The sequence below is a fragment of the Liolophura sinensis genome, chromosome 13 (genome assembly GCF_032854445.1).
Source record: "Liolophura sinensis isolate JHLJ2023 chromosome 13, CUHK_Ljap_v2, whole genome shotgun sequence".
Taxonomy (NCBI): Eukaryota; Metazoa; Mollusca; class Polyplacophora; order Chitonida; family Chitonidae; genus Liolophura; species Liolophura sinensis.
The window spans coordinates 15849008-15874943 of record NC_088307.1 but is presented as its reverse complement, the minus strand read 5'-3'; the positions used below and the strand labels follow the sequence as shown (position 1 = coordinate 15874943).

At 40.4% G+C, this 25936-nt stretch overlaps 1 protein-coding gene across 1 annotated transcript; it reads right to left on the bottom strand.

The window, feature by feature from the left end:
• Nucleotides 1-274: 274 nt before the first annotated feature.
• Nucleotides 275-25657, bottom strand: LOC135480675 (uncharacterized). Its single transcript, XM_064760572.1, has 17 exons — nucleotides 25018-25657; nucleotides 23882-24012; nucleotides 23465-23568; nucleotides 21276-21491; nucleotides 20377-20480; nucleotides 19595-19719; nucleotides 18784-18902; nucleotides 17453-17665; nucleotides 12725-12843; nucleotides 9946-10079; nucleotides 8946-9049; nucleotides 7395-7601; nucleotides 5945-6045; nucleotides 3596-3726; nucleotides 2988-3115; nucleotides 1996-2214; nucleotides 275-1021 (listed from the first exon to the last, which is right to left on the bottom strand). Exons 1-17 carry the CDS (start codon nucleotides 25225-25227, stop codon nucleotides 975-977), a joined length of 2412 nt encoding a protein of 803 aa, XP_064616642.1. The 5' UTR covers nucleotides 25228-25657; the 3' UTR covers nucleotides 275-974.
• Nucleotides 25658-25936: the final 279 nt, after the last annotated feature.

Sequence of the window (25936 nt, the reverse complement as noted above, 5' to 3'; positions counted from 1 at the left end):
AATATGTCTATAAGGTGTCTAACAGTTGGACAGGATGGGAGAAAGCCGTGCCAGTATTGCGAAATATCGCTTTGAAATTGACGAAATACGTGTTTAAAAACGACCCTCTCAAGAACTTACCTAACGATTTCAATGTGTCTATATTACTTAGTATCTATTATTCCATCTGATATAGTAACGATTTCAGAAAGGTTGTAACATTCAGGAATTTCCAGGAATCGTGGTATTCCAGTTTTAATTACACAACATAGTTCAGCAAAATAACTGTTCAGCGTACGTACTTATTATTAGGTGTAATATCATACCACAATGGACAACAGTTGGCGGGAATCTGTCTGAGCTAATTGAATCGTTTTTGAGGATACCGTTTGGCTATTTTCCACCAAACCTAGTCCTCCGCCTTACAATTTCAGATTCGTTCCTTTGTTTTTTTCTTCGGTATGACATATTTTTACTTGTGTAATCAGTAAACTAACATCATTTCGTTGATATTTGTCGAAATCAATACCGGCTAGTGTTTTTGGACTATCACCTACTTACTCTCTCTCATTTCACAGTTCATATTTTCATATATCCCCACGGCGTACACTCGAAATTTCGTATAGGTTGTGGGAATGTATACGTAATGGAAAGACACTAGGCACAAATGGGATTCACTGTCCTATCAGAGTTAAATTTATTTACCTTCCTACAGCTCTAACAAAATCTAGCAGAATCCAAGTTGTCAGAAACTGGCTTCTTTCTATTGTTCCAACTGATGACTGACTCCTTTTATACACAAAAATAACTCAAAATTACAACGATTATTTATTAATCATATTGTCAAAACTGCAATATACATATATTTGTACAACAGACGAATTCTGTAAAATAAAAGTAATGTTCGTTTTTCCTCAACGTTTGGAATCAGCCAATACGTGAATGGAATATACAAGAGCGCAAATTCAATCAAGAGTAGACAATCGGTGGTAACGTTACTCCAAGTTTTCCAATGCCTCGTCCAAAACGGATAAACACTCATCTGAAAAGAAATGGAAAGGAGCAACTAGAATGAAATTGTAATAATTGCGACTTTTTTATTGCGAATAAAAAACTGAAATACTCCAAAACTACATTAGCGAATGTCACTGCCATTGAATCGTCGGTAGTATGATGCTCCGGGGGAAATATAGCATGAATCTCAGCTTCAGGCTAACAAAATGGCAATATTCTCAGCTAAAAGCTAAACACATGACATTAATCTCAGCTATAGGCTAAGAATATGCATGAGTCTGAACTACAGGTTAAGAATATGGCATAAATCTCTGTTACAGGTTAAGGATATGACATGAATCTCAGCTACAGGCTAAACATATGGAATAATCATGGTTACCGGCTAAGAATATGACATGAATCGTAGAGAAAGGCTAAAAATATGGCACCAATATTGGCTGGAGGCTGTAAGTTATTTCTCCCGGGTTATTTCATTATAACATAGCTAAACTTTGTTTCTCGGCACAAATTTCGCTTTGTTGGGAATCTGCGTGAGAAGTCTAGCGATGGAAACTAATCTTATTTTCTATATGAAGTCATAAAAATGTCTAATTCTTGCTTTCAATATCTGGCACTCGCTCCCTGAAAAGCGCATCGTTTGAAATAGCATTTATTTCTTTTTGAACAGTGGGTATCAACGAGCCAAAACGACAACCGCTACTGTGTGAACGCTCTGTATAACGAATTTAAGTCGATTAGCCTGGCCTTGGTGGCAGTTACCAGTAATGGTGTAGAGAGTGCAATCCCTACAGCATGCAACGTTCCCTGGGCGTCAAATCTCAGCTCAACCAAACTTACATACTTCCTCAGTAAAACAAATTTCTTTCTAATATGCTCCCGTTTAAGAGGGGAAAAGGAGGATATAATAAATGAAAACGTGGCAAAGCTGTAAAGAGCCCGTATGGTGCAGATCTGTTGATAAGAAACTGTAAGACATAACACCTGTCGAGTATGTTGACTAACCTGGTGTTGTTGTTGTCATATTCCATAAGTTGACAACATCAACACATGTCTTAGAGACCTGCTGTAGTAGAAAGTCCCGCTTTTCCGCCGAGATGTCAAAGTCCTTCGTCATAACGGATATCCTGGTGTTGTCTATGTCACAGTCGCCGTCTAATGTCTCCTGTTGACAGTTATAGACCACGGCGCTCTCTTCGTCCACGTAGATGACCTTCCAGGTAGCTATGTGAAAAAGTGACAAATCATTGCACATCAGACCAGCACTGGATTAGTGATATTCACCGAGCTAAATGGATTGCTCCACGAGAAGCTAATTAATCAGATTTACAGTAGACAAAGGCCACAAACTTCCCGCACATGAGACTTGAGGTCATGCAATGGGAGCAGGATTCAGACATGTAGTACGGTCGGTTCAAATTACCTAAAATGAAGCACTTTGTCAAATTGAGTTTGAAATAATGTTTGAAGAAACATGAAATATTTCCACATAAGCCTATTTCATAAATTAACGTGTTTATACATTGCCTATACATGAGTAGAGGAAACCGCTCCTCACTATGTATCTAACAAATCTCTTAACAAAAGGCTGCAGCCGACTTAGTGGAATCTCATAACGACATACTATATACCTCGCCAATCAAGGACTTGTTGTGAAGATACTTCATGGTTCAGAACAAACTGGTACTCTTTATTGAGCAACTGAGGTTGCTTTCAGCACCATATCGGTGTCTCCTTGTAGCAGGCCAGACCGAATGAACACATATTTGTAGTGCTGCATGCCTCACTGGAACGCCATGCCGAAGACACCAGATACAAAGATCCACTCAGTCATATTACAGTGACATCGGGTCGACCAGTACTTCATCTTTCATTCTTGACCAATATAAATGACCATTGCCCCAAGTTCAATATTCAATATTTAAAACGCTTTCCATTTTTGGCAATTTTTCAGAGAGACAAGCCCACATATGTATGACCGAAACGAGTTATCTAACCTGAGAGTGTTAGTGGCGCTCCCTCTTGGAATACACTCTGTATTTCCTCAGTCCACATCTGCCCTCCATCCTCCTGCGGACACCTTGGGTGTACCTGGAATCTAAGCAAGGGCAGACATCTGCCTGTCCTGGAAGTAGGATATGTTAGAAAGATATTTCATTGTTTTATTTTTCTGCAGTGGAGCAAGTCTTAAATGAAACAACAATGACAGAACAGACAGCCACTTTAACAATAAACACCAGCACATCAAAACTGACGCAAAATATGAAAAAAATTTGATGGCCGCCAATGTCTAGATAAAGATAAACATGTGGAATGTTTTCCAAGCGGAAGCCCCGAAAACATTTATCTAAATTGTAATGTAATGGCCGTTGTTTTTGGAGGAAACGGGACAGAGCCCGGGGTTTTCTCAATTGGTTTTACCAATTAAAAGACCAGTTAAAAGCTTGAACATCTGTGTTAACGGGATCTATTTCATGGGAAATCACGTGAATTATCTAAACCTAATAATATCGACCCGTGAGGACAAGTCATTCTGATATCTGGCAAATCTCGCTCTATAAAGCGTGATGTCGCCTTACATGAATTTCCCGCCGAATTAACTTACTCGCTGGTGCCGGTGACAAAGGCGTCTATGGAGCCGTTATTTTCCCTGTAGTGTACCACACCTGATCCCAGACGGGCCACGGAGTTGTTCAGATGGGAGAAATGTGACAGAACATGCCAGCTGCCGGCTATCTGTAAGATATATAACGATTTATTTGCTTGTTGTTTAACGCTGTACTCAAGAAGTTTTCATCTGCACGATGGTCGTCAGTTTCAAGGGTGGAGGAAATCAGAACGCAAAGAATAAACCACGGCCCTCCGGCAAGTTACTGACAAATTTTTCCACACGTGATATTCAGATACGCACATTATTGGTGGAAAACCAAAGTCCTTTTTATCTAACATTAAACTAAAAAAACGATCGCAAAAGCGTCGCCGACCGCTTGCTATCACAAACGCACAGTGAGAGACCGGAGCACAAACAACGTCACTGTCTAAGGACAGGATTTAACTCGCATAGGTGTGGTAGACACTGACGAGAATTAAGTGCCTAAGCACCCTGCCACAACCCGCTCCCCAGGGAAAGACAGAAACAGAACAGGCTCTATATAAAGCTGCTCACAAAGGCGCCTATACAGCCGTCTCGTATATAAAGCTTGACATTTGTATACGTGAGCTTCACACGCGAATGGCCGTACGCAGTTGTTCCCAGTCGCCTATGACCAAACGACTTACAAGTAACGATTCCAGTTGAGTCGTGTCGTTCTTTGGCGTACACAACTGTGGCTCATGTAAGCTTGATATACAAGGACGCTAAGACCCAATTAAATTGTCAATGCAAATATAAAATGCAAAATTTGGGGATAATTGTTGATAGAGGAGTATCAGATATTCAAATAAGTATTTTCAGATTCCTTGAGTCTAAATCTGTATCTGTGGTATAAAATCAAGCAAATATCTGCATCTCAAGGAATTAAAAACATTCACAATAAAAATGGTGGCGTTTCTGTAGAGTTAAAGGCAAAGCAGGTCACCGCTCTTCGCGCGGCATGTGAGAAAAGAGTGAGTGAGTGCTTGGGGTTTAACGTCGTGCTCAACAATTTTTCAGTCATATGACGACGAAGGAATCCTTAGGGTGCATGTACGTGTAATGTGCCTCCTTGTAGCAGGACGGATTTCCACCGCTCTTTTATTCAGTGCTGCTTCACTGAGACGACTTACCGAAGGCAAGTAAGCCGCCCCGCCCGAGCCATTATACTGATATGGGTCAACCAGTCGTTGCACTATCCCCTTCATGCTGAACGCCAAGCGAGGAAGTTTTAAAGTCTTAGGTGTGACTCGATCAAGGATTGATCCTGGATCTACCGGTCCCGAAGCGGACGCTCTGTGTGAGAAAAGAGATGTCATTGCAGTCTAATCGACTGGGTATGGTAAAAGTCTTGTGTATCAGTTTATGCCTTGGGTCATCCAGCGACGAGAACACAGTGAAGAACTCGCGATAACTATTGTTTTATCGCCTTTGAATTCTCTTCTGCCAAATTCAAGTGGAAAGTGTGTAAATATAATTAAATTGCTATGGTCCAGCTTGAGCTCGGACGTTGAGGATAATAATACCCAAGAATGTCTGTAAATAGCGCGCTGCTCAACAGTTCGGTACGTTCGCCATCATGCACAGTTGTTTACATACGGTGAAAGTAGTCATCTCAAATCAGGTGACGTAAAGCACGAGCCTCGCTTTCGACGTCCTTGTTGTAAAAAGTATGGCGCCCAAGTCTATTAGAGAAGTAATCTCAACAGAGACAGTAGGTCCATCTCAATTTTAGAATGTGTTCGTTGGCTCCAGGTGTTGCGTGTATATAGTCTTTGAGTCTGTCAGTTGGCAACTGAGTTGCGTCGTAAGCTCTCCTGTAGGCTGAGCTTTAGGTACAATTCTCAGATTACTCCTCCCCCCCTCCTTCAGAAAGTGAAAGTGGCCGTTTTATATACGGTACGTGCATACAACGCACCTAAACGTCCTGAAGGAACAGCAGATATGTGTACTCTTTCTGAATAATTTCCCGACCAATAGTGCTGTGCAGAGTAGTCATGACAAATGAACGGTGTTTGTCGCAGGTTAACTCTTGCAGTATGGGAGCAAAACCGGTCAATGTTTATACGTTCATGTAGCTAACCACTCTCCCCTTTGGATGTCATCCAGTGGACCAATATGTTTTTTAGAAATGCCGTATACGGAACAGTATTTAATAGGCGTTTCGTGCCTCACTTATACCACGGCGGTCAGCATTACGAGGCACGGGAGGAAACCGGACAGAGCTCGGGAAAAACGCGTCAGCACGTTAGGAATACATCTGCGCAATTCGTACGCAGCTTTAACACCTGAAATGACATCAGAAAAACACACAGGCCTTACGTTTTGCAAGGTAAAGTTTTCGTGGACTGGGAAGTTCTTTGTTTCACATGAATGGGAGTCCATGGAATTTGGCTTATCCAGTATGTGCCTGGAACAATCGACTGAAACAACAAGAGTGTATTAGATATTGCCAGGAAATCGTAAAATAATACATGACGTGTTGTTTTTTTGTTCCTCTTTTTTAGTTATTCTGCCACAATAACCTTATAGTAATCTTCAAGCGTAGCTCTTAATAAATGTTAATGTTGCAACCTTGGTTTCAGTGAATTAGAAAGGGAATTGGCCCGCTAATGATATATCCACTGGGAGTTTTACGCCATATGGGCTTTTCAAGAGCAAGAATAAACGGTACTGACCGAAACATACTACTGAGAAAGAGGAGCAGTCAACAGTTTTCAATAATGACAGAAAGACGTTAAGAACTGAATGTTCTAGGCGCATGAATTATTTATTTATTTGATTGGTGTTTTACGCCGTACTCAAGAATATTTCACTTATGGTGGGAGGAAACCGGGCAGAGCCCGGGGGGAAACCCACGACCATCCGCTGGTTGCTGCCACACCTTCCCACTTACGACCGGAGAGGAAGCCAGCATGAACTGGACTTGAACTCACAGCGACCGCGTTGGTGAGAGGCTCCTGGGTCCTTACGTTGCGCTAGCCCGCTAACCGACTGAGCCACGGAGGCCCCCTCACATGAATTAAACAAGTATTAAAATCGTGTGCCATGCTAGTTCATACGTTGTGGTTAATCCAAACATATATCTCAGTTGCGCGTTTCGAAGATATAGTTAAGAGATAGTGGTGACATTAGTGTGACTACCACAGAAAACTTCTTTCAGCAATATACAGAACACATCTGATCCAAGAATAAACTCGTCAGCGGAAACTGTTTTGTTAACAAGCACTTTACTGTACACTGACTTTCAATCTTGACAAAAGTTTAACAAAAAGCCTTAAATCTCCTTATTTGTGCCTGTTTTGTGAACGACTGAATGATAAAGTGCCAATATTCTGTCGTCAGTGGCACAGATGCATTACAAGTTTCCTTTGTATTGGCGACTCAATGTGCGCTGAACTGCTCCTTGTTCATGAGTAATACACTTCCATTCGATCACAAAACTTTACATCAGAGGCAGAAATAATTTAAACAAAAAGCTACACAGTGAAGACCCAAATTGCTATAAGCCACGGCCATGAAATGCAAAGAAAATCACTGTTTGACGTCCATTCGTGTACTTTATGAAATTTTTTCTCGAAGCATGGTCCGGCCAGTACGTGGTAAGGTCTGCCAGCAACCTGCGGATGGTTGTAAGTTTCCACGGGCTATACTCGTTTTCCTCCCACGATAATGCTGGCCGCCGTGGTATAAGTGAAATATTCGTAAGCACGGCGTAAAACACCAAATAAATAAATAAATCTCGAGGCATGGAATATTATTGAAAAAGTACCTTCAAACTCAGTCGGAACAAGGTTAGTGGCATTAAGTCCTAGCCCTTCCAAGATGGAGCGGACACGGGTTTGAATCACGTCATCCCATCCGGGTTTTCGCGCTGCAACGCGCAGATTCGTCTCGTCCACAGTTGTACAGCTCTTCAGGTACATACAGCCCACGCCTATAGCCACTACGTCGTCTATATGGATAATTCGGGACATATCTGAAATGCATGAATATGTGATATACTGAATATCTATTCAATGAATCTTAAAACTGAAAAGTTATATGAAGCATTTTGAGATTGCAGGAGGAGTGAAAGCAATTCAATGTTCGGTCAACATTCTCTAACGTATTAAATCCACACTCTCTGCATTTAACACATTACAAAATGTTAGATTCACACTTTCTAAAATGCTTTCAAAACCTATATTTTATACTATCTTACGGTATTTTATATCGAATTAAACACTTTTAAGTGTGTTCCACACAACAAAAGTTAAAAATGATATATTATCTAACCTTGTCTTGTATTTTGCGGTCGTTCATTACACAGCATTTTAAATTACTGGAACTCATATTTCACATCTGAATTGCTGGAACTCATGTTTCACATCTGAATGGCTGGCACTCATATTTCACATCTAAGTTGCTGGCACTCATATTTCACATCTAAATTGATGGGACTCATATTTCACATTTAAGTTGTTGGCACTCATATTTCACATTTCTTATATGCTGTATCATTTTAACACTAAAACACTGATAATTACCAGATTAATTTACATTGAAAAAGACCAAGTATTTAGCAATCATATTCCTGGAAACTTTCTCTGGTTGTAAGGGGTTGGAAGACGCTTCCGACCCACATAGGACTTTCATTACCGGCATTTAATTTAGTACGCAACATTCTACTCTTGTCAGTGCTACAGGTCTCAATTCCGTCGTAGATTTGTTTGATTGGTGTTTTACACCGTACTCGAGAATATATCACCTTTACAGCTGCGGTCAGCATTATGGTGGGAGTAAGCTGAACAGAGCGCGGCGGAAAGCCACGACCATTCGCAAGAAACTGTTCCGACTGCAGCTTCCAGTCAGATATTTTTTTAATTATCTGATTAAGGGCGGTGGTGTAATCAACGTCTTGCAAGTTAAAAATTCTCGAGTATGGTATCATACACCAAACCTCAAAAATAAATAAATGAATAATGCTCACTTCATGACACGTAAAGGTTTAACCAATCGTAAGCATTTAAATTATTTAAGTTTCAGCAAAAATCAAATTCCGAAAATTAGGGTAGATATTTGGCTGAGGTCCATAATATTTTTCCGAGGCAAAGCCGAGGGAAAATATTAGCGGAAGAGCTTATAATAAATGATATCACCACTGATTTCTAATAAATAATATAACCACTTAGCTATTTGTTTTATTTATCTGATTTGTATTCAAACGCCGTGCCTCGGCATCTTTGGAACAACTGACATCATTTACATAATGATTTAACCTACATAAGTACACACAAAATAAAAAAAACATTTAGGTACTCAATATTTACATCTTACTTACACCATGAAGTCTTAAGAGGGATGCTGAATTCCATAACTCCGTGTTTCTCTTTCTCACATACTGATTCTGAGACGGCCAACCATGGAGGCAGACACGTGCCGTTCCTGGTTTAAAGGTAATAAAGCCAATATAATAAAGCCAATTTAATAAAGCCACTATACCAGACTGAGATCTTCGTTAAAAGGTAAAGAGAGAAAACACAGGCAATGTCCGTAACCAGACCTTTACAGACAGTGGGACTGAGGTATTTCGACCTTAAAATCAACTAGAGTTAAAAAGTGAAGTAATGTTCATCAGGCGGGCATTTGAAAACTATGAGTGAAAATACTTTCATTTATTTTTATATTTTTTGTTACATTTTGTAAAGGAGATTAAAATGCATTCAAATGTCTGAATTCTATTATTTTTAATGAACGCGATGGTGAGTGTTTAGTTCGCCCTACTCTGACGTTACAATAACGTTTCTCCATCTTTTGATGTTGAAATACGAGTAAAAAATCATTTGAACAATGTTCACAAAATTTCCGCCGTATGTGAACATAAAGAACAATAATGTTAGGTTACGCCATAGCCCCCGCTACTGGCAGTATGGTCCTTGCACCTCAGAATTTAAACATCTGAATGCATCTAGTTCCATTTGCAATGAAAATATTGGCAAATGTACTCCTAGATATAGTTTCTTCAGTCTATCTGGTTTAAGCTGTCTTTTCCGTTAGTCGAGTGAACTTGGAAGAACACGTCATTTAAACTTTTGCCGATTTAATTTGGAAAAAAAGTGTCCAAAACGTCTTATCTCTCACCAACCTTACATCAAGCAGGCCGTGACGCCAGAATTCAATTTTGAAAGAAATTTTCAGCCTTCAAACGTAAGTAAATTGCAGTTAAAAGTGTATAAGGCGTAAAAGGTTATGTTTGAAAAGATTTATCAGTCTGTGGGTTGATGTGTTTGTTTCTTCCACAATTTAAATCCATGTTTATTAATAAGACATGGTGCACACACTTAGCCATGACCCTGGTGGATTGTAGTGAGCCGTGGACACCCAGGTAGTTGTAAGAGATGAAGGAATTAAACCCCACCATGAACGAAGCCGCTAACTCAGGTGTGCTGGCAACATCGTACCAAGTTCCCAGAAACTACAAGAAAACATCAAGCGTATATGAATAGTTGATGGAGGAGTTGACGTCAAAGCACATCGATGGAGCATACACATAAAAAAGCTACAGCATGCAGAGTACAACCTACAGAGCCGTAAAGGTGGCAGAGCGAAATTTCCCCTCAGTTGGCCAATCACAGGTCGTGTGCCGTCAATCAGCCAATATGGCAGCCACAGACGAACGGCTCACACTTATAACTACATATTTTGACTAGGGTCTAAGCATGAGAACAACAACTTTAATTCAGGAACTATTACAATGGGTCTGATTGTCTACAATTTTCAATCTGTTTAAAAATCTACATGTGCATGTATGTCTTTACTTGAATAAATAGAGCATAAATAGATCTATAAAGAACCAGTGAGGCACTTAAAGAGCGAAAAACGAGTACACACGTATGGGCGAGGAATTCCTTTCCCAGTAGTAAAGAGACAGCTTATTAATAAACAGATTTCAAAGACACATGTATGGATTAAATTAAAATAAAAAATAAAAATGACAGCATGCAGGCACGCCCTTATGTAACTGACTTCTTTCAATTTCATCTGCAACAGCTAAATGTGAGGTTCTTTACACTCGAAGGCATGTTCTTGATCCAGACAGGGTGGAACTAATTTATTTTATTTATTTATTTGATTGGTGTTTTACGCCGTACTCAAGAATATTTCACTTATACGACGGCGGTCAGCATTATGGTGGGAGGAAACCGGGCACAGCCCGGGGGTAACCCACGACCATCCGCAGATTGCTGGCAGACCGGGTGGAACTAAGGCGAGCTGTATAGGCTATGCGTTCTAGGAAAAAGGCCCTAATTTTTTTCATACACGTGTGAAGACGGCTGCGATAAGTGGGAATCTTACCGAATATCCATGAGTATATTATTTGGTCCAGAGTTTATTTTATTAAAAATAATCCAAGATTATTAAGCCTAACTCTTATGATTCGTCAATTGAGTCGGGACCCCGACTTTTAAACTCCGGTCCCGCCTTTAAAAGTTGTGGGTTAAATAAAATAGATTTTTTCTCATTATTTTCCTCTTACAAAAAATTACGGGTTAGTTAAAAACCAGAGCAGCGACGACAGTGTGAGAACTGGCAAAAGGTCACACGTAACGAGTGAAATCCAATCTCACATCAGATTACCTCAATCAGAGCTGTGTTTATGCAAGGTTATAATAACTTAAAGCTACCCTAAGACAGTGGCGGGAGTTAAGTCAGAAAAAGAAGTGTAGTCATGTTAATCATTGCTCTAGAAATACCGAAAATGCTGTGTTGTCATCAGACTTATGTACTTATCAGAGTGTGACCTGGGTAATATGATCTAAGACTTGCCAATGATATATGGTTTGTACCCTGGAAACACTGACTGTCATACGAGAAGATTACATTGATAACTTTGCACTCTGGTAACACTGACTGTCATACGAGAAGATTACATGGATAAATTTGTACTCTGGAAACACTGACTGCCATACGAGAAGATTACATTGATAACTTTGCACTCTGGTAACACTGACTGTTATACGAGATGATTACATGGATAACTTTGAACTCTGGAAACACTGACTGTCACACGAGAAGATTACATGGATAATTTTGTACTCTGGTAACACTGACTGTCATATGAGAAGATTACACTGGTAACTTTGTACTCTGGTAACACTGACTGTCATACGAGAAGATTACATTAACAGCTTTGCACTCCGGTAACGTCGACTGTCATACGAGAAGATTACATGGACAGCTTTGCACTCTGGTAACATCGACTGTCATACTAGAAGATTACTTGGATAACAACTTCCTGTTTATTTATTAGTAACGTCAAACAACAAACAACAAGTGGATATCCATGTAATGTTCTCATGATCTTGTCTGATTCTCATTTCCAAATACCACTGACTGTGTTGTTTCGAGATCACGTAAAATTCTACTAAGACAGTTTTCTTTAGCAGAAGTAACATACTTCAACCTCTTTGTGTGACTTAACGTGACTTTATGTGAAATATCTTTCCTTGAAGATAGATTTTATCAAATATGATTACACCTGTCGTATGATTTACCAAAGATAGAGTAAAAATTAGAAAACATCACACTACGTCGTATGATTTACCAAAGATAGAGTAAAAATTAGAAAACATCACACTACGTATCTTGGCAACACTGCCAAACATCGTGCAAAAATTGCCAAAACATTTTTTTGGCATTTATCATAATGTTATGCATATGAAAAATAGTGTGTTGATTTTAACCGGAAGTCTATTGTCTGAGTGATGCTAGAATGTATTCGGCTATCATAACGTATTACCTTGTCGTATTCAACTGATAGTGTAAAACAAGCTTTACGTTAAAGTAATAGAGTATTTAGCTATATTTAAAGGAATAAAAGAATTGCATCATTCAAACAAGAGACTTTCTGTTAAATTTAACACAATATTTTTCAGATAACCCAGAGAGCGCCTTTTCTCCCAATTTAGACAAAATACATTTGGCATAAATTGTTACTTTCATAACATCCTTTATTTCTGTGAAGGTTTTGTCAGCATAGAACCTTACCATTTGAGGATGTTACAATAATTATGATTTTCAATTAAATATCGATTAGACAAATACTGTTCAAAGGGTTACCTTTTCTTTCAAAAACTTGCCATCATACATTGAGAAGCTGTTTTTGGTTCCGACTTCATCCGACAAATCTGTGGACTTTACCTTGTTCTCGTCCGGACATCCGCAGGCGACACTCTCGTCTGTCAATGAACAAAAGAACAAGCAGAAAACGTTTACAAAGGCCTGCGCTCAGACATACAGTATTATTCATTAAATATAAAATAAAAGATCTATAGCATAGAGAGCAAAACTAGACCATGCACCCACGACAGCCTGACAAGAGAAATATGGAAAGAGGAATTTGGGGGAAGATAAGCTGCGATGATACTTTCAATTAATTAGACGTCACTATTCTTAAAAGGAAACCTTTTACATTTACGTGGTGATGCCTTGACTTCATTGTTATTATGTTTTGATTGTTGTTTAACCCTATATTCAAGAATTTTCCGCAAATACGATGGCGGTCAGTTTTATGGGTGGAGTAAATCAGAGTGCCAAGGGAAAACCACCGACCTTTGACAAGTTACTGACAAACTTTCCCATATTGGCAGGCTACAGGTTCTCTTCAACCAACATTAGACGCAATGGCCCAGGAGCCTCCCACCAATGCGGTTGCTGTGAGTTCAAATCCAGCTCATGCTGGCTTTCTCTCCAGCCTTACGTGGAAAGGTCGGCCAGATGATCGTGGGTTTCCCCCGGGCTCTCCCGGTAAGTGAAATATTCTTGATATCGGCGTAAAACCCCACTCAAATACATAAATAAATAAATATTTTGTGAACCTGTGCGGGATAAGATGGCCACACCTGGAGAATAACGATGATATAAAAACCATGATGTGCAGAAATAACAATCAAGAATGCAAATATTTTTACACTTCAATTTGTTTTAATGTCTCCTTAAAATCAGCCAAATTAATATGGTTGGATGTACTCCTATGACAACTGTCCAGATTTGAACACTGAAACCCTCAACTTCTGGTTGACACTCTGGTCACAAACTGCACATCGACGCGAAATTCAAATTAGTGGCCCATAAAACACACAGACATGTAGAAGAGGATTGGCAAAGTGAGTGATGTAAATCAGCATCTACGGCAATGTGGTAACTGGTATACTGTCTGACAAACAGCAGGTCATGTACGGAAATGTGGTGAGTGGTATACTGTTTGACAAACAGCAGGTCATGTACGGCAATGTGGTGAGTGTTATACTGTCTGACAAACAGCAGGTCATGTACGGCAATGTGGTGAGTGGTATACTGTCTGACAAACAGCAGGTCATGTACGGCAATGTGGTGAGTGGTATACTGTCTGACAAACAGCAGGACATCTACGGCAATGTGGTGAGTGGTATACTGTTTGACAAACAGCAGGTCATGTACGGCAATGTGGTGAGTGGTATACTGTCTGACAAACAGCAGGACATCTACGGCAATGTGGCGAGTGGTATACTGTCTGACAAACAGCAGGTCATGTACGGCAATGTGGTGAGTGGTATACTGTTTGATAAACAGCAGGTGATCTACGGCAATGTGGTGAGTGTTATACTGTCTGACAAACAGCAGAACATGTAGGGCAATGTGGTGAGTGTTATACTGTCTGACAAACAGCAGGTCATGTACGGCAATGTGGTGAGTGGTATACTGTTTGACAAACAGCAGGTGATCTACGGCAATGTGGTGAGTGGTATACTGTTTGACAAACAGCAGGTGATCTACGGAAAGGTGGTGAGTGGTATACTGTCTAACAAACAGCAGGTGATTTACGGCAATGTGGTGAGTGGTATACTGTCTGACAAACAGCAGGTCATGTACGGAAATGTGGTGAGTGGTATACTGTCTGACAAACAGCAGGACATGTACGGCAATGTGGTGAGTGGTATACTGTCTGACAAACAGCAGAACATGTAGGGCAATGTGGTGAGTGTTATACTGTCTGACAAACAGCAGGTCATGTACGGCAATGTGGTGAGTGGTATACTGTTTGACAAACAGCAGGTGATCTACGGCAATGTGGTGAGTGTTATACTGTCTGACAAACAGCAGGTCATGTACGGCAATGTGGTGAGTGGTATACTGTCTGACAAACAGCAGGTCATGTACGGCAATGTGGTGAGTGGTATACTGTCTGACAAACAGCAGGACATCTACGGCAATGTGGTGAGTGGTATACTGTCTGACAAACAGCAGGTCATGTACGGCAATGTGGTGAGTGGTATACTGTCTGACAAACAGCAGGACATCTACGGCAATGTGGTGAGTGGTATACTGTTTGACAAACAGCAGGTCATGTAGGGCAATGTGGTAAGTGGTATACTGTCTGACAAACAGCAGGACATCTACGGCAATGTGGCGAGTGGTATACTGTCTGACAAACAGCAGGTCATGTACGGCAATGTGGTGAGTGGTATACTGTTTGATAAACAGCAGGTGATCTACGGCAATGTGGTGAGTGGTATACTGTCTGACAAACAGCAGAACATGTAGGGCAATGTGGTGAGTGTTATACTGTCTGACAAACAGCAGGTCATGTACGGCAATGTGGTGAGTGGTATACTGTTTGACAAACAGCAGGTGATCTACGGCAATGTGGTGAGTGGTATACTGTTTGACAAACAGCAGGTGATCTACGGAAAGGTGGTGAGTGGTATACTGTCTAACAAACAGCAGGTGATCTACGGCAATGTGGTGAGTGGTATACTGTCTGACAAACAGCAGGTCATGTACAGAAATGTGGTGAGTGGTATACTGTCTGACAAACAGCAGGACATGTAGGGCAATGTGGTGAGTGTTATACTGTCTGACAAACAGCAGGTCATGTACGGCAATGTGGTGAGTGGTATACTGTTTGACAAACAGCAGGTCATGTACGGCAATGTGGTGAGTGGTATACTGTCTGACAAACAGCAGGTGATCTACGGCAATGTGGTGAGTGTTATACTGTCTGACAAACAGCAGAACATGTAGGGCAATGTGGTGAGTGTTATACTGTCTGACAAACAGCAGGTCATGTACGGCAATGTGGTGAGTGGTATACTGTTTGACAAACAGCAGGTGATCTACGGCAATGTGGTGAGTGGTATACTGTTTGACAAACAGCAGGTGATCTACGGAAAGGTGGTGAGTGGTATACTGTCTAACAAACAGCAGGTGATTTACGGCAATGTGGTGAGTGGTATACTGTCTGACAAACAGCAGGTCATGTACGGCAATGTGGTGAGTGGTGTACTGTCTGACAAACAGCAGGACATGTACGGCAATGTGGTGAGTGGTATACTGTCTGACAAACAGCAGAACATGTAGGGCAATGTGGTGAGTGTTATACTGTCTGACAAACAGCAGGTCATGTACGGCAATGTGGTGAGTGGTATACTGTTTGACAAACAGCAGGTGATCTACGGCAATGTGGTGAGTGTTATACTGTCTGACAAACAGCAGGTCATGTACGGCAATGTGGTGAGTGGTATACTGTCTGACAAACAGCAGGACATGTAGGGCAATGTGGTGAGTGGTATACTGTCTGACAAACAGCAGGTCATGTACGGCAATGTGGCGAGTGGTATACTGTCTGACAAACAGCAGGTCATCTACGGCAATGTGGTGAGTGGTATACTGTTTGACAAACAGCAGGTCATGTACGGCAATGTGGTGAGTGGTATACTGTCTGACAAACAGCAGGACATCTACGGCAATGTGGCGAGTGGTATACTGTCTGACAAACAGCAGGTCATGTACGGCAATGTGGTGAGTGGTATACTGTTTGATAAACAGCAGGTGATCTACGGCAATGTGGTGAGTGTTATACTGTCTGACAAACAGCAGAACATGTAGGGCAATGTGGTGAGTGGTATACTGTCTGACAAACAGCAGGTCATGTACGGCAATGTGGTGAGTGGTATACTGTTTGACAAACAGCAGGTGATCTACGGCAATGTGGTGAGTGGTATACTGTTTGACAAACAGCAGGTGATCTACGGAAAGGTGGTGAGTGGTATACTGTCTAACAAACAGCAGGTGATTTACGGCAATGTGGTGAGTGGTATACTGTCTGACAAACAGCAGGTCATGTACGGAAATGTGGTGAGTGGTATACTGTCTGACAAACAGCAGGACATGTAGGGCAATGTGGTGAGTGTTATACTGTCTGACAAACAGCAGGTCATGTACGGCAATGTGGTGAGTGGTATACTGTTTGACAAACAGCAGGTGATCTACGGCAATGTGGTGAGTGGTATACTGTCTGACAAACAGCAGGTCATGTACGGCAATGTGGTGAGTAGTATACTGTCTGACAAACAGCAGGTCATGTACGGCAATGTGGTGAGTGGTATACTGTTTGACAAACAGCAGGTGATCTACGGCAATGTGGTGAGTGGTATACTGTTTGACAAACGGCTGGTAAAGGATGTTCACTGGAGTATTCGTGCTCATGTTTAAGCTGAAGCAATAAGTATGTGCCACGAAAACAACGATATACCTTTTTCCAGCGCAATGGCTCGGTGCAAAGCTGAATTTAACATAGCTATCTTGCAATGATTAAATACAACGTTACTAGTTTGTCCAATAAACGTCGTCGCAAATGCAGGGCTGAACAATGGTCCAATGAGAGAACAATGAGAAAAATACGTGGATAATTCCTTGGTTACCCTTTCATTCCAGAGGAGTTTGGTAAGTTATGTAGCATGCACCGTTGTAGCTACACAATTAATGTGTAATGCTTTCACAAGGATGCTTTTTGACGTAAATACCTACCGTCAAGCTTGATTTCCTCGAAAGTGTCAAGGTCCACACACGACTCTTTCGCGATATTCTTGAGGAAGTCTCGCCTTTCTGGCGATAGCTTTGTCTTTCTACTCAAAATGGCGGCCCCACTATACTCTGGCAGACACCTACCGGAGCGATCTGCAGCCACACAACCCACCCCCAGGGCCACGTCGTAATCCGTGTACAGGATTTTGAACTTTGCTGAGGGAAAAATACGTTTGCCATTTAAGAATGCGAAAGACATGAGACAGTACCCGATGACATGCAAGCAAACGAATGACATTTTTCCCTGAACAAAAAAGGATATATTTTATTCTCTGCATTCCAACAAACTACTCTATGTACTTTCTATATACATGCTCGACACTATCGGCTGAACACAAATGGAAATTTTTACTTCAAGACCAACGCTTGTAAATTTTGGGATGGTCCACGAGTATTTTAGTAGCCAATAATCTCATTGTCAAAGATTGTCTGAAACCTGACAGCCAAGGAGGCAAACCCTGTCTCTTTGCAAACTTGTTAACCTACTCGTTTCAAATAGTGAAGAATGTTACACGCAGTCTGTAAAATCCATCACAGAAGAAGCTATTAACGGCGGTGGAATGTCGGGAACCCAAAACAAAATATAAATATAATAAAACGAAATCATATTCCCACTGAAATCATTGGAAATAAACAAATTACTAGATCGCTCCGCGGAATGAGTTTAAGTGTTGATTAGTTTTGGCGTACATATTCACACATAATTCAAAACCATTCCGAAGAGCTTCCGAATGTATTTCAGATTGATCGCTCGCAACTTTGCACACCAGGTAGGATCGCAGCATTGTACTGTCATTCTGTATGGATAAAGACTATCAGCTCCAAGATGGATGTGCCACAAACAATCGACACACGTGAGCGTTTTGGCTGTGGCGAGTTGAACGTTGACTTGCGAATTGCGATGCCATTCAACACGCTTTTAAAGACGATTTGGGTATAGGTTAAAATGTAAATTTCTCGATCGCTTGATACGAAAAAAAGCATTTGACACTCACTGCAAATCACTCCAGACGTCTGAAACAAAACTGTCAATATAAAGAGCTACTGGATGTCAGTGTGATAGGTGGGAAATGATAGCACGTAACCGGTAAAATCTGGCCTCTTGTCAATTTACCTCAGTTATTCTATTCTTATTCTAAACTGTTCATACAAATGCTTAAATATTAGCAAATTCCACCTATCACAATGGCTTAAGCAGCATTTGGTAAAAAGAGACAATGATGTTGATAATATATATCAGACGTCACTGGTCTAGAGTTATTCTAAACACTCACAGAAAGCTAACTGTTTAATTGGAAACTGCAGGCCTCTGTTAACCACAAATTCTCCAGGCCTCTCTGCTGGACATTTCTGAACAATCATGAACGGGTCGGTGGCTTCACACTGGCCATCACTGGACACAACAATAAGCATACTTTTTATTGTCGTAAGTTTATTTTCAAACATCAAATCGAAATTTACTGTCATGAATAAATTACTAGAATATTCAGTACATATACATTATAATAAGTCTACAAAACAACAATAAAACATAAAATAACAAATCAGTAAAATACTCAGCCATTAATTGAATATAAATGAAAACAATTTCAAATATCCTTTCATCTGGTCAGGTATCTCATTATCAGTACATAATACGGATATTAGTACCTATTACTCTTTCGTAAAGAATACATGAATCTTCTAGAAGAAAGAGTATGATTTACAGGTAAAAGAAGAATGTTATGCCCAAAAATGAGACGAATATATAATATATTTTAGCAACCTTTATTTTATGCATACTTCTATTTTGTGTAAATATTCAAAAATGGCGTCATCGATTGATTTTCTGGAAACACGGGACCATTAAACGCCCGCTATTCCCATATAGAGCTGTTTTGAAACCCATGAGGTCAAGCTACATAATTTCCGGACTGAAAACTGGTTCCTTAGAAAATTTGTTAAAAACCGTCAGCTCAACCAAGATGCTCAGTCTGGCCTCGTGTTCTTCTCGTCGTGTGTGTGGCATACGGCCTGATATTTTGTCTCGACGATCAATATTTCCACTCGATGAAATATCAGACCGTATACTGACGATATACGTACCTGAGAGTCACGTAATGAACCGACAGACTGCCGTCGCCATTAGAGTAATAGCACAGGGGGCTGTTCACCAGCTCTGGGCGAGGCACGAACCTTTGTGCTGCAATAGGGTACCACTTGCCTGAGAACTGAAAGACAAGATTGACTGAGCGAACAACTGACCAGTTCATTCACTAATTCATGTTAACACAACATAGTTTTGATATTTATTTATTTTATTTATTTGATTGGTGTTTTACGCCGTACTCAAGAATATTTCACTTATACGACGGCGGCCAGCATTATGGTGGGAGGAAACCAGGCAGAGCCCGGGGGAAACCCAGGACCATCCGCAGGTTACTGACAGACCTTCTCACGTACGGACGCAGTTGTGATTGTTTGTGTATGAGTGTGCCTTGGAAAAGCGGTAACATTCTTTAATTCGCAATTATTCAAAATGTTTCAAACCACTTTAATATTTCACAAACATCATTTAATGGATACATGACAAGTTTCATGACAATTTCAACATTAAGTAAAAATAGCATTAAAATAGCAAGAAATTTGAAATGTTACACATTCTTGACCCTTTATGCCACTCTGACAATGTACTTTTCAGGCACTTTTGAATTTGCTGCTGGTTAAAACTATATTACATATAATGCCGAAATCATGAAAATTGCCCAATATCCATTAACCGAGTCTTACGTTTGAAAAATTTTGAATAATTGCATGTTTAAGATGGTTTCTTTTTGGTCAACTCGTTATAGTTTTGTCTTGATAGCGTATATTTCAATCAATCCCACCTTCTCAATGTCGAAATCGCTCTGAGCGGGGAAGTCATCAAAGACACAGCTATCGTTTTTTAAATCACTCTTCATAGCTGTCATGATTTCAGGAAAACAATCATCTGTAACAGAAATTCATTTTCAACAGATAATACATATAATCAAAAGGTAAATGCAAACACAAAATAAATAGAATACAAATATGTAGCGGAGATATACACCAGATTACATCGCCAGATTATTTCCAACGTGAAATCGTTCTCTGAGGTGAATTATGCTGGTTTTCCTCCTGAATCCAAGAAGACAAAGTGCGTGAGTGAGTGAGTGCTTGGGCTTTAACGTCGTACTTGACAATTTTTAAGCCATATAGCGACGAAGGAGTCCTTAGAGTGTATATACGTGTAATGTGCCTCCTTGTTGCAAGACGAATTTCCATCACTCTTTTACCTAGTACTGCTTCGCTTACGAAACACGACTTACCAAAGGCAAGTAAGCTGTCCCGCCCACCCAGTTGAACTATCCTCTTAATGCTGAACGCCAAGCGAGGAAGCTATAACTTCCTCTTTTAAGGTCTTAGGTTTGACCCGACCCAGGATTGACCTTGGATCTACCGCCTCCCGAAGTGGTCGCTTTACCAACTGTGCTATCGATCCGAAGACAAAGCGATCCGCGTTCAAATATATAGAGGTTGTGCACATGCATATCACAGCTGTTTTATTTACAAGACGTTTTAAATATATTCCATGAAACACAGCGTTTTTGCCTCCCACTCACTCAACTACCCATAGGTTTCATTTAGTGCCTCATGGTGTTTTAGTCATTTATGTATTTTGCAAAATATTTTTTGCAATTTATCCAGAATGTGATATCTCAAATAACGAAAAAATTGTAGCAAACACCATAGCCATAGGTATTACCTTCGTATTCAGCTGCCACCAAGTCTTCTGCGGGAATTCCGGTGCTGTTTTCCAGTGTTTCTTTTAGGAAACGTTCCACTTCCGGTGACACCGTTTTTTCTCTACCCAAGACGGAGGCCATTGCTCTACCCGCCCTGCACGTGCCGTCCTCATTCACGGCAGGACAAAAGTACAACAGCGCCGTCTTGTAATCCGTATAAATGAACTTTGTGAACCCTAGAAAACCAAATCGACCAGAATAATACATGCACGTGGTGAAATGTGTAGTGTTTCTATGATGTGTGAAATGTGCTGTGTTTATATGTGTAAAATGTAGAATGTTTCTATGATGCGTAAAATGTGCATTGTTTCTGTGGTGTGTAAAATGTGTAGTGTTTATATGATGTGTTAAATGTGTAGTGTTTATATGATGTGTTAAATGTGCAGTGTTTCTAGGATGTGTAAAATGTCCATTGTTTCTAGGATGTGTAAAATGTATAGTGTTTCTTTAATGTGTAAAATGTACAGTGTTTCTATGATGTGTAAAATGTGTAGTGTTTCTATGATGTGTTAAATGTGCACTGTTTACATGATGTGTAAAATATGCATTGTTTCTATTATGTGTAAAATCTGCAGTTTTTCTATGATGTGTAAAAGGTGTAGTGTTTCTTTGATGTGTAAAGTGTGCATTGTTTCTATGATATGTAAAATGTGCAGTGTTTCTATGATGTGTAAAATGTGTAGTGTTTCTGTGATGTGTAAAATGTGCTGTGCTTCTATGCGCGTAACTTACTGCCCTAAGAATTTACATCATCAGATAGAATAAAACCCTAACATAGGTAATTTGACATGAGGCAGTATTTCATCGGTAATAGGTGTGATCATTTGCAAACAATCACACTATCGTCACTGCTTGGGATTCATGCTGTAGTCTTTCATATCCATGAGGGTCATTCTTTTTGCCCATCTGTGTTTGCTTTAAAAAGAAAATCAAAGCTGGCTATATTAACAGGAATGGAGATGGTGCGAAAAAGACACTATGGAGAGATTAATGAAAATCGTTTTTTGGAGAAAAAGTTCGCATGGCTTTAGTTCTGTACGGTAACAGACTCGTAGAGGAAGGTCACAAGGTAGTACGCCAGTGCAGAGGAAGGTCCAAGGTAGTGCGCCAGGGCAGAGGAAGGTCACAAGGTAGTGCGCCAGGGCAGAGGAAGGTCACAAGGAAGTGCGCCAGGGCAGAGGAAGGTCACAAGGTAGTGCGCCAGATGCTTGCACAACATGCCCTCACCAATCACGTCAATACCATTCAGTCAATCTACTTTTGTTAATTTGGTATATGAAAACCATTAACTAGTAAATAAAATACGAGCGTCTTCAAGTGGATATATTCTAGTTTTATTAAAACAGCATTCCATATTTTAAAACCTTCAATAGACAACGTCCTTCTAAAGGATTCTGGTTTCACCAGGAAACTAAGCATCCCCAAGGCCTGGTCCCTTTGCATTGTTTTCATGTTATTGTATATTAAATGTGATAACAATACAGCATTTTGAGAAATTCTACACCACTGGCGTCTAATATATTGCAATTAACATCAATGCATTTTATTTTTTACCTAATTCTACCTAAACCAAGGTGCTAGGGGGCGTGTAATTTGCCACTATTTCTGACAAAAGGCGGTATTTGACCTGTTACATGTGACCATTTGCCAGCTATCACACTCATCGCTGCTCTGGATTTCTTTGCTGTATATCTTTTATAGTATTAACATTTTACAAACGTACACGAAGAAATACCATTATTATTGATAGGAAAGTGAAATTGAAAGTGAAATTACTGAAATCAGCTAAATGTATGATCCAAAAAATTCCACCATGATAATTCAAAGAATTTTGTGACCCATATTACTGAAAAAGTTCAGGCCACATAACAGAAATAGTTTTAAAAATCTCTGAGTATAAAATTGGGTAATGGTAATTAGGTAATTAAATATTCACGCCACATAACAGAAATAGTTTTAAAAATCTATGAGTATAAAATTGGGTAATGGTAATTAGGTAATTAAATATTCAGGCCACATAACAGAAATATTTTTAAAAATCTCTGAGTATAAAGTTGGGTAATGGTAATTGACTGTTTACTTCTTACCTGGAACATATGAATTATGATGGAAGAGTTAACTTGTGCTATAACAAAACGTTACATCTTACCCCACGCGGATTCCATTGTTATTCCACGGGCAAAAAAATTCCCCGGCCCATGGGGACAAACTTTTTGAATGTGACCTTTAAAAGCTGGGAGACACGTTCCGTTTCTGAAACAAAGAAAACGGAAAAAAATGGTGATGGACAGTTCATTGCCGTTCAGATGTCTGTGACAGAGAAAATTTCACTTTTACGATGGCGGTCAGCGTTATGCATGGGTGGAGGAAACCGGAGCACCCCGGCGTAAACCACTGACTTTTGTCAACTTACTGACGGACTTTCTCACGTCTGACGAAGAAACGGCCATTTGAGCGTTGTTGACCGAGTATTGTTATCAAGGACCCACCGACAGTGAGATAAATTGAACTTGTTCTCCAAAACAACTTCTTTAAATTTTTAGGCCTGTACTTCGCGTATACTTACATGGATCCGGCGTAGTGACCAATCATACTGTGGATGTTTTGTCCAAGCTTCATGTATCTGATCACCGACTTCACAGAGGCATACTCGAGGGCGTAGGGACTCCGTGCGATCTCATACCACACCCCGGAGAACTACAATCAAATGGTCAAAACGAATAGGATTTATATATTTATTTACATACTTGTTTATTTATTTGATTATTGTTTGACACTATACGATCGCGGTCAATTTTATGACTGACAGAAGCCGGCATGTCCGGGTAAAACCACCGGTCGACCTTTGGCAAGTATGTACACCATACTGGTGAAGGTCGTGTCGTCTGCAATGAAGGTTAGACTGTGCAGTTCTCTCCGACTGCTGATTGTCACCACGGCTTCACGCGCAATGAGAGAGCGGGAATCCACAAATCCCATGTCAATATACGGGATTGAACCTGCACGTCATGTCCTAGGGCCTTTGAAAGACAGGCTTCTTAATCACATGATCATGATCCAATCTCAAAAGGATGATGAGTTGTAAACATTGTATCGATGAACATGGAAGAAAGCAACGTAGACTTGCACTCACGGCCATGTTGGATCTCTCACAAAAGAATGCCATGGTCTCTCCTGGCTTTTGTCTTTCTCTGCGTGCACTGGACCATGAAATTCTGTTGTCAGAGATCCAACATGGCCGCACGAGCAAGTGATCTTTTTTTGTAGCCACGTATTTTCAACAGAGGATGTGAAACTTTGTCAAACCCCGGTTTAACTCGAAAGTGTGTTCGATTTCCAGTAGCATAAAACCTAATCAAAGGAATGAATGAATAAAAATATTCTTTTTCTATCCGAGTTTCATGCATAAAGGAAAAAGGTTTGAGAGGAATGGAACATAAACGATGACGCGTTATATTATGAACACAAACGTACATGTGACATGTATAATGCGAAATCCTCAGGAAATGAGAAGTTGCATATTTGAACGTTTCAATATTTTGACACGCTTTTGACAAGTTTTATTTGTCATCTTGAGGATGCGTGTAGACAAAATAGCATTGTGAAACATCAAATATGCGACTTCTCAGTTTTTGTAGTATTTTTGATCTTGCATTGTGCTATGCTTATTAGTGTATCAACATGAACTGACATGCGAAGTACCTTGACTAGGTCGACTTCGTCTTGTGACTTGATGTCTGACACCCTCTTATTGGCCACACTCTCAGGAATGATCACACCGTCCGGACTGGTCACGCTGTAGGGAGTGGTCACATTGTTCAGAATGGTATTTTCCTCATCGGCTGTCTCCACAGTCAAATACGAGCTAGTCCAAAGGAGAAATCCCAGCAAAAGTTCTACCTTAATCATCATCACTCTTGTGAGTTTCCTTTTTTTTAAAACTATTAATGAATAATGATATTAATGACTAATAATGATAATTTATTTAACTCTATAACTGCACCTGTTCAACTCCTATACAACTACAGTCCAACAAGTGCTCCATCCAAAGTGCACAGAATGTAATCCACAAGCCGTGTACCTCTCCTGGAACTGAAGTTTTCGGATGAAGTTGATAAAACGCTTCCAGCGTATTGTGGTGGCCTATAAATGTCAGGTCATCCGGCTGTCCCCCGGTACACAATCCCTGAATGGTGCGTTTCCGATACAGAAACCTTATGAAAACTGAGTCACTACTTCTCGGTTGTAAATGTCGTTCAATACTAGTCCGGAAAGCCACTTATAGGCCAGAGAACCACATAGGACATTTACAGAGCTCCCAAAGTGGATATCCGAGCTCACGGCCTGTTGCCCTGTGTTTGGATTGGGCTAGTGTGAGTCGAGTATCTGGTCAAACCTGCACTGATGAAGTAGACACGGACGTGTTGGTGATACAGCCATCACATTTCCACATGCCCACAGAAACGCGATATCTATGTCAAGGCAAGGGTGTCTACTCCCCCGTCGTCAACACAGGGTCAAGAGCACTGAATCCGTACATCGCAGATATCCGGCTTGCGTGACTGGAATCCAGAAGTACAAGATTAACGTTCTGCGCAAAATCTTCTCAAAATACATTTCT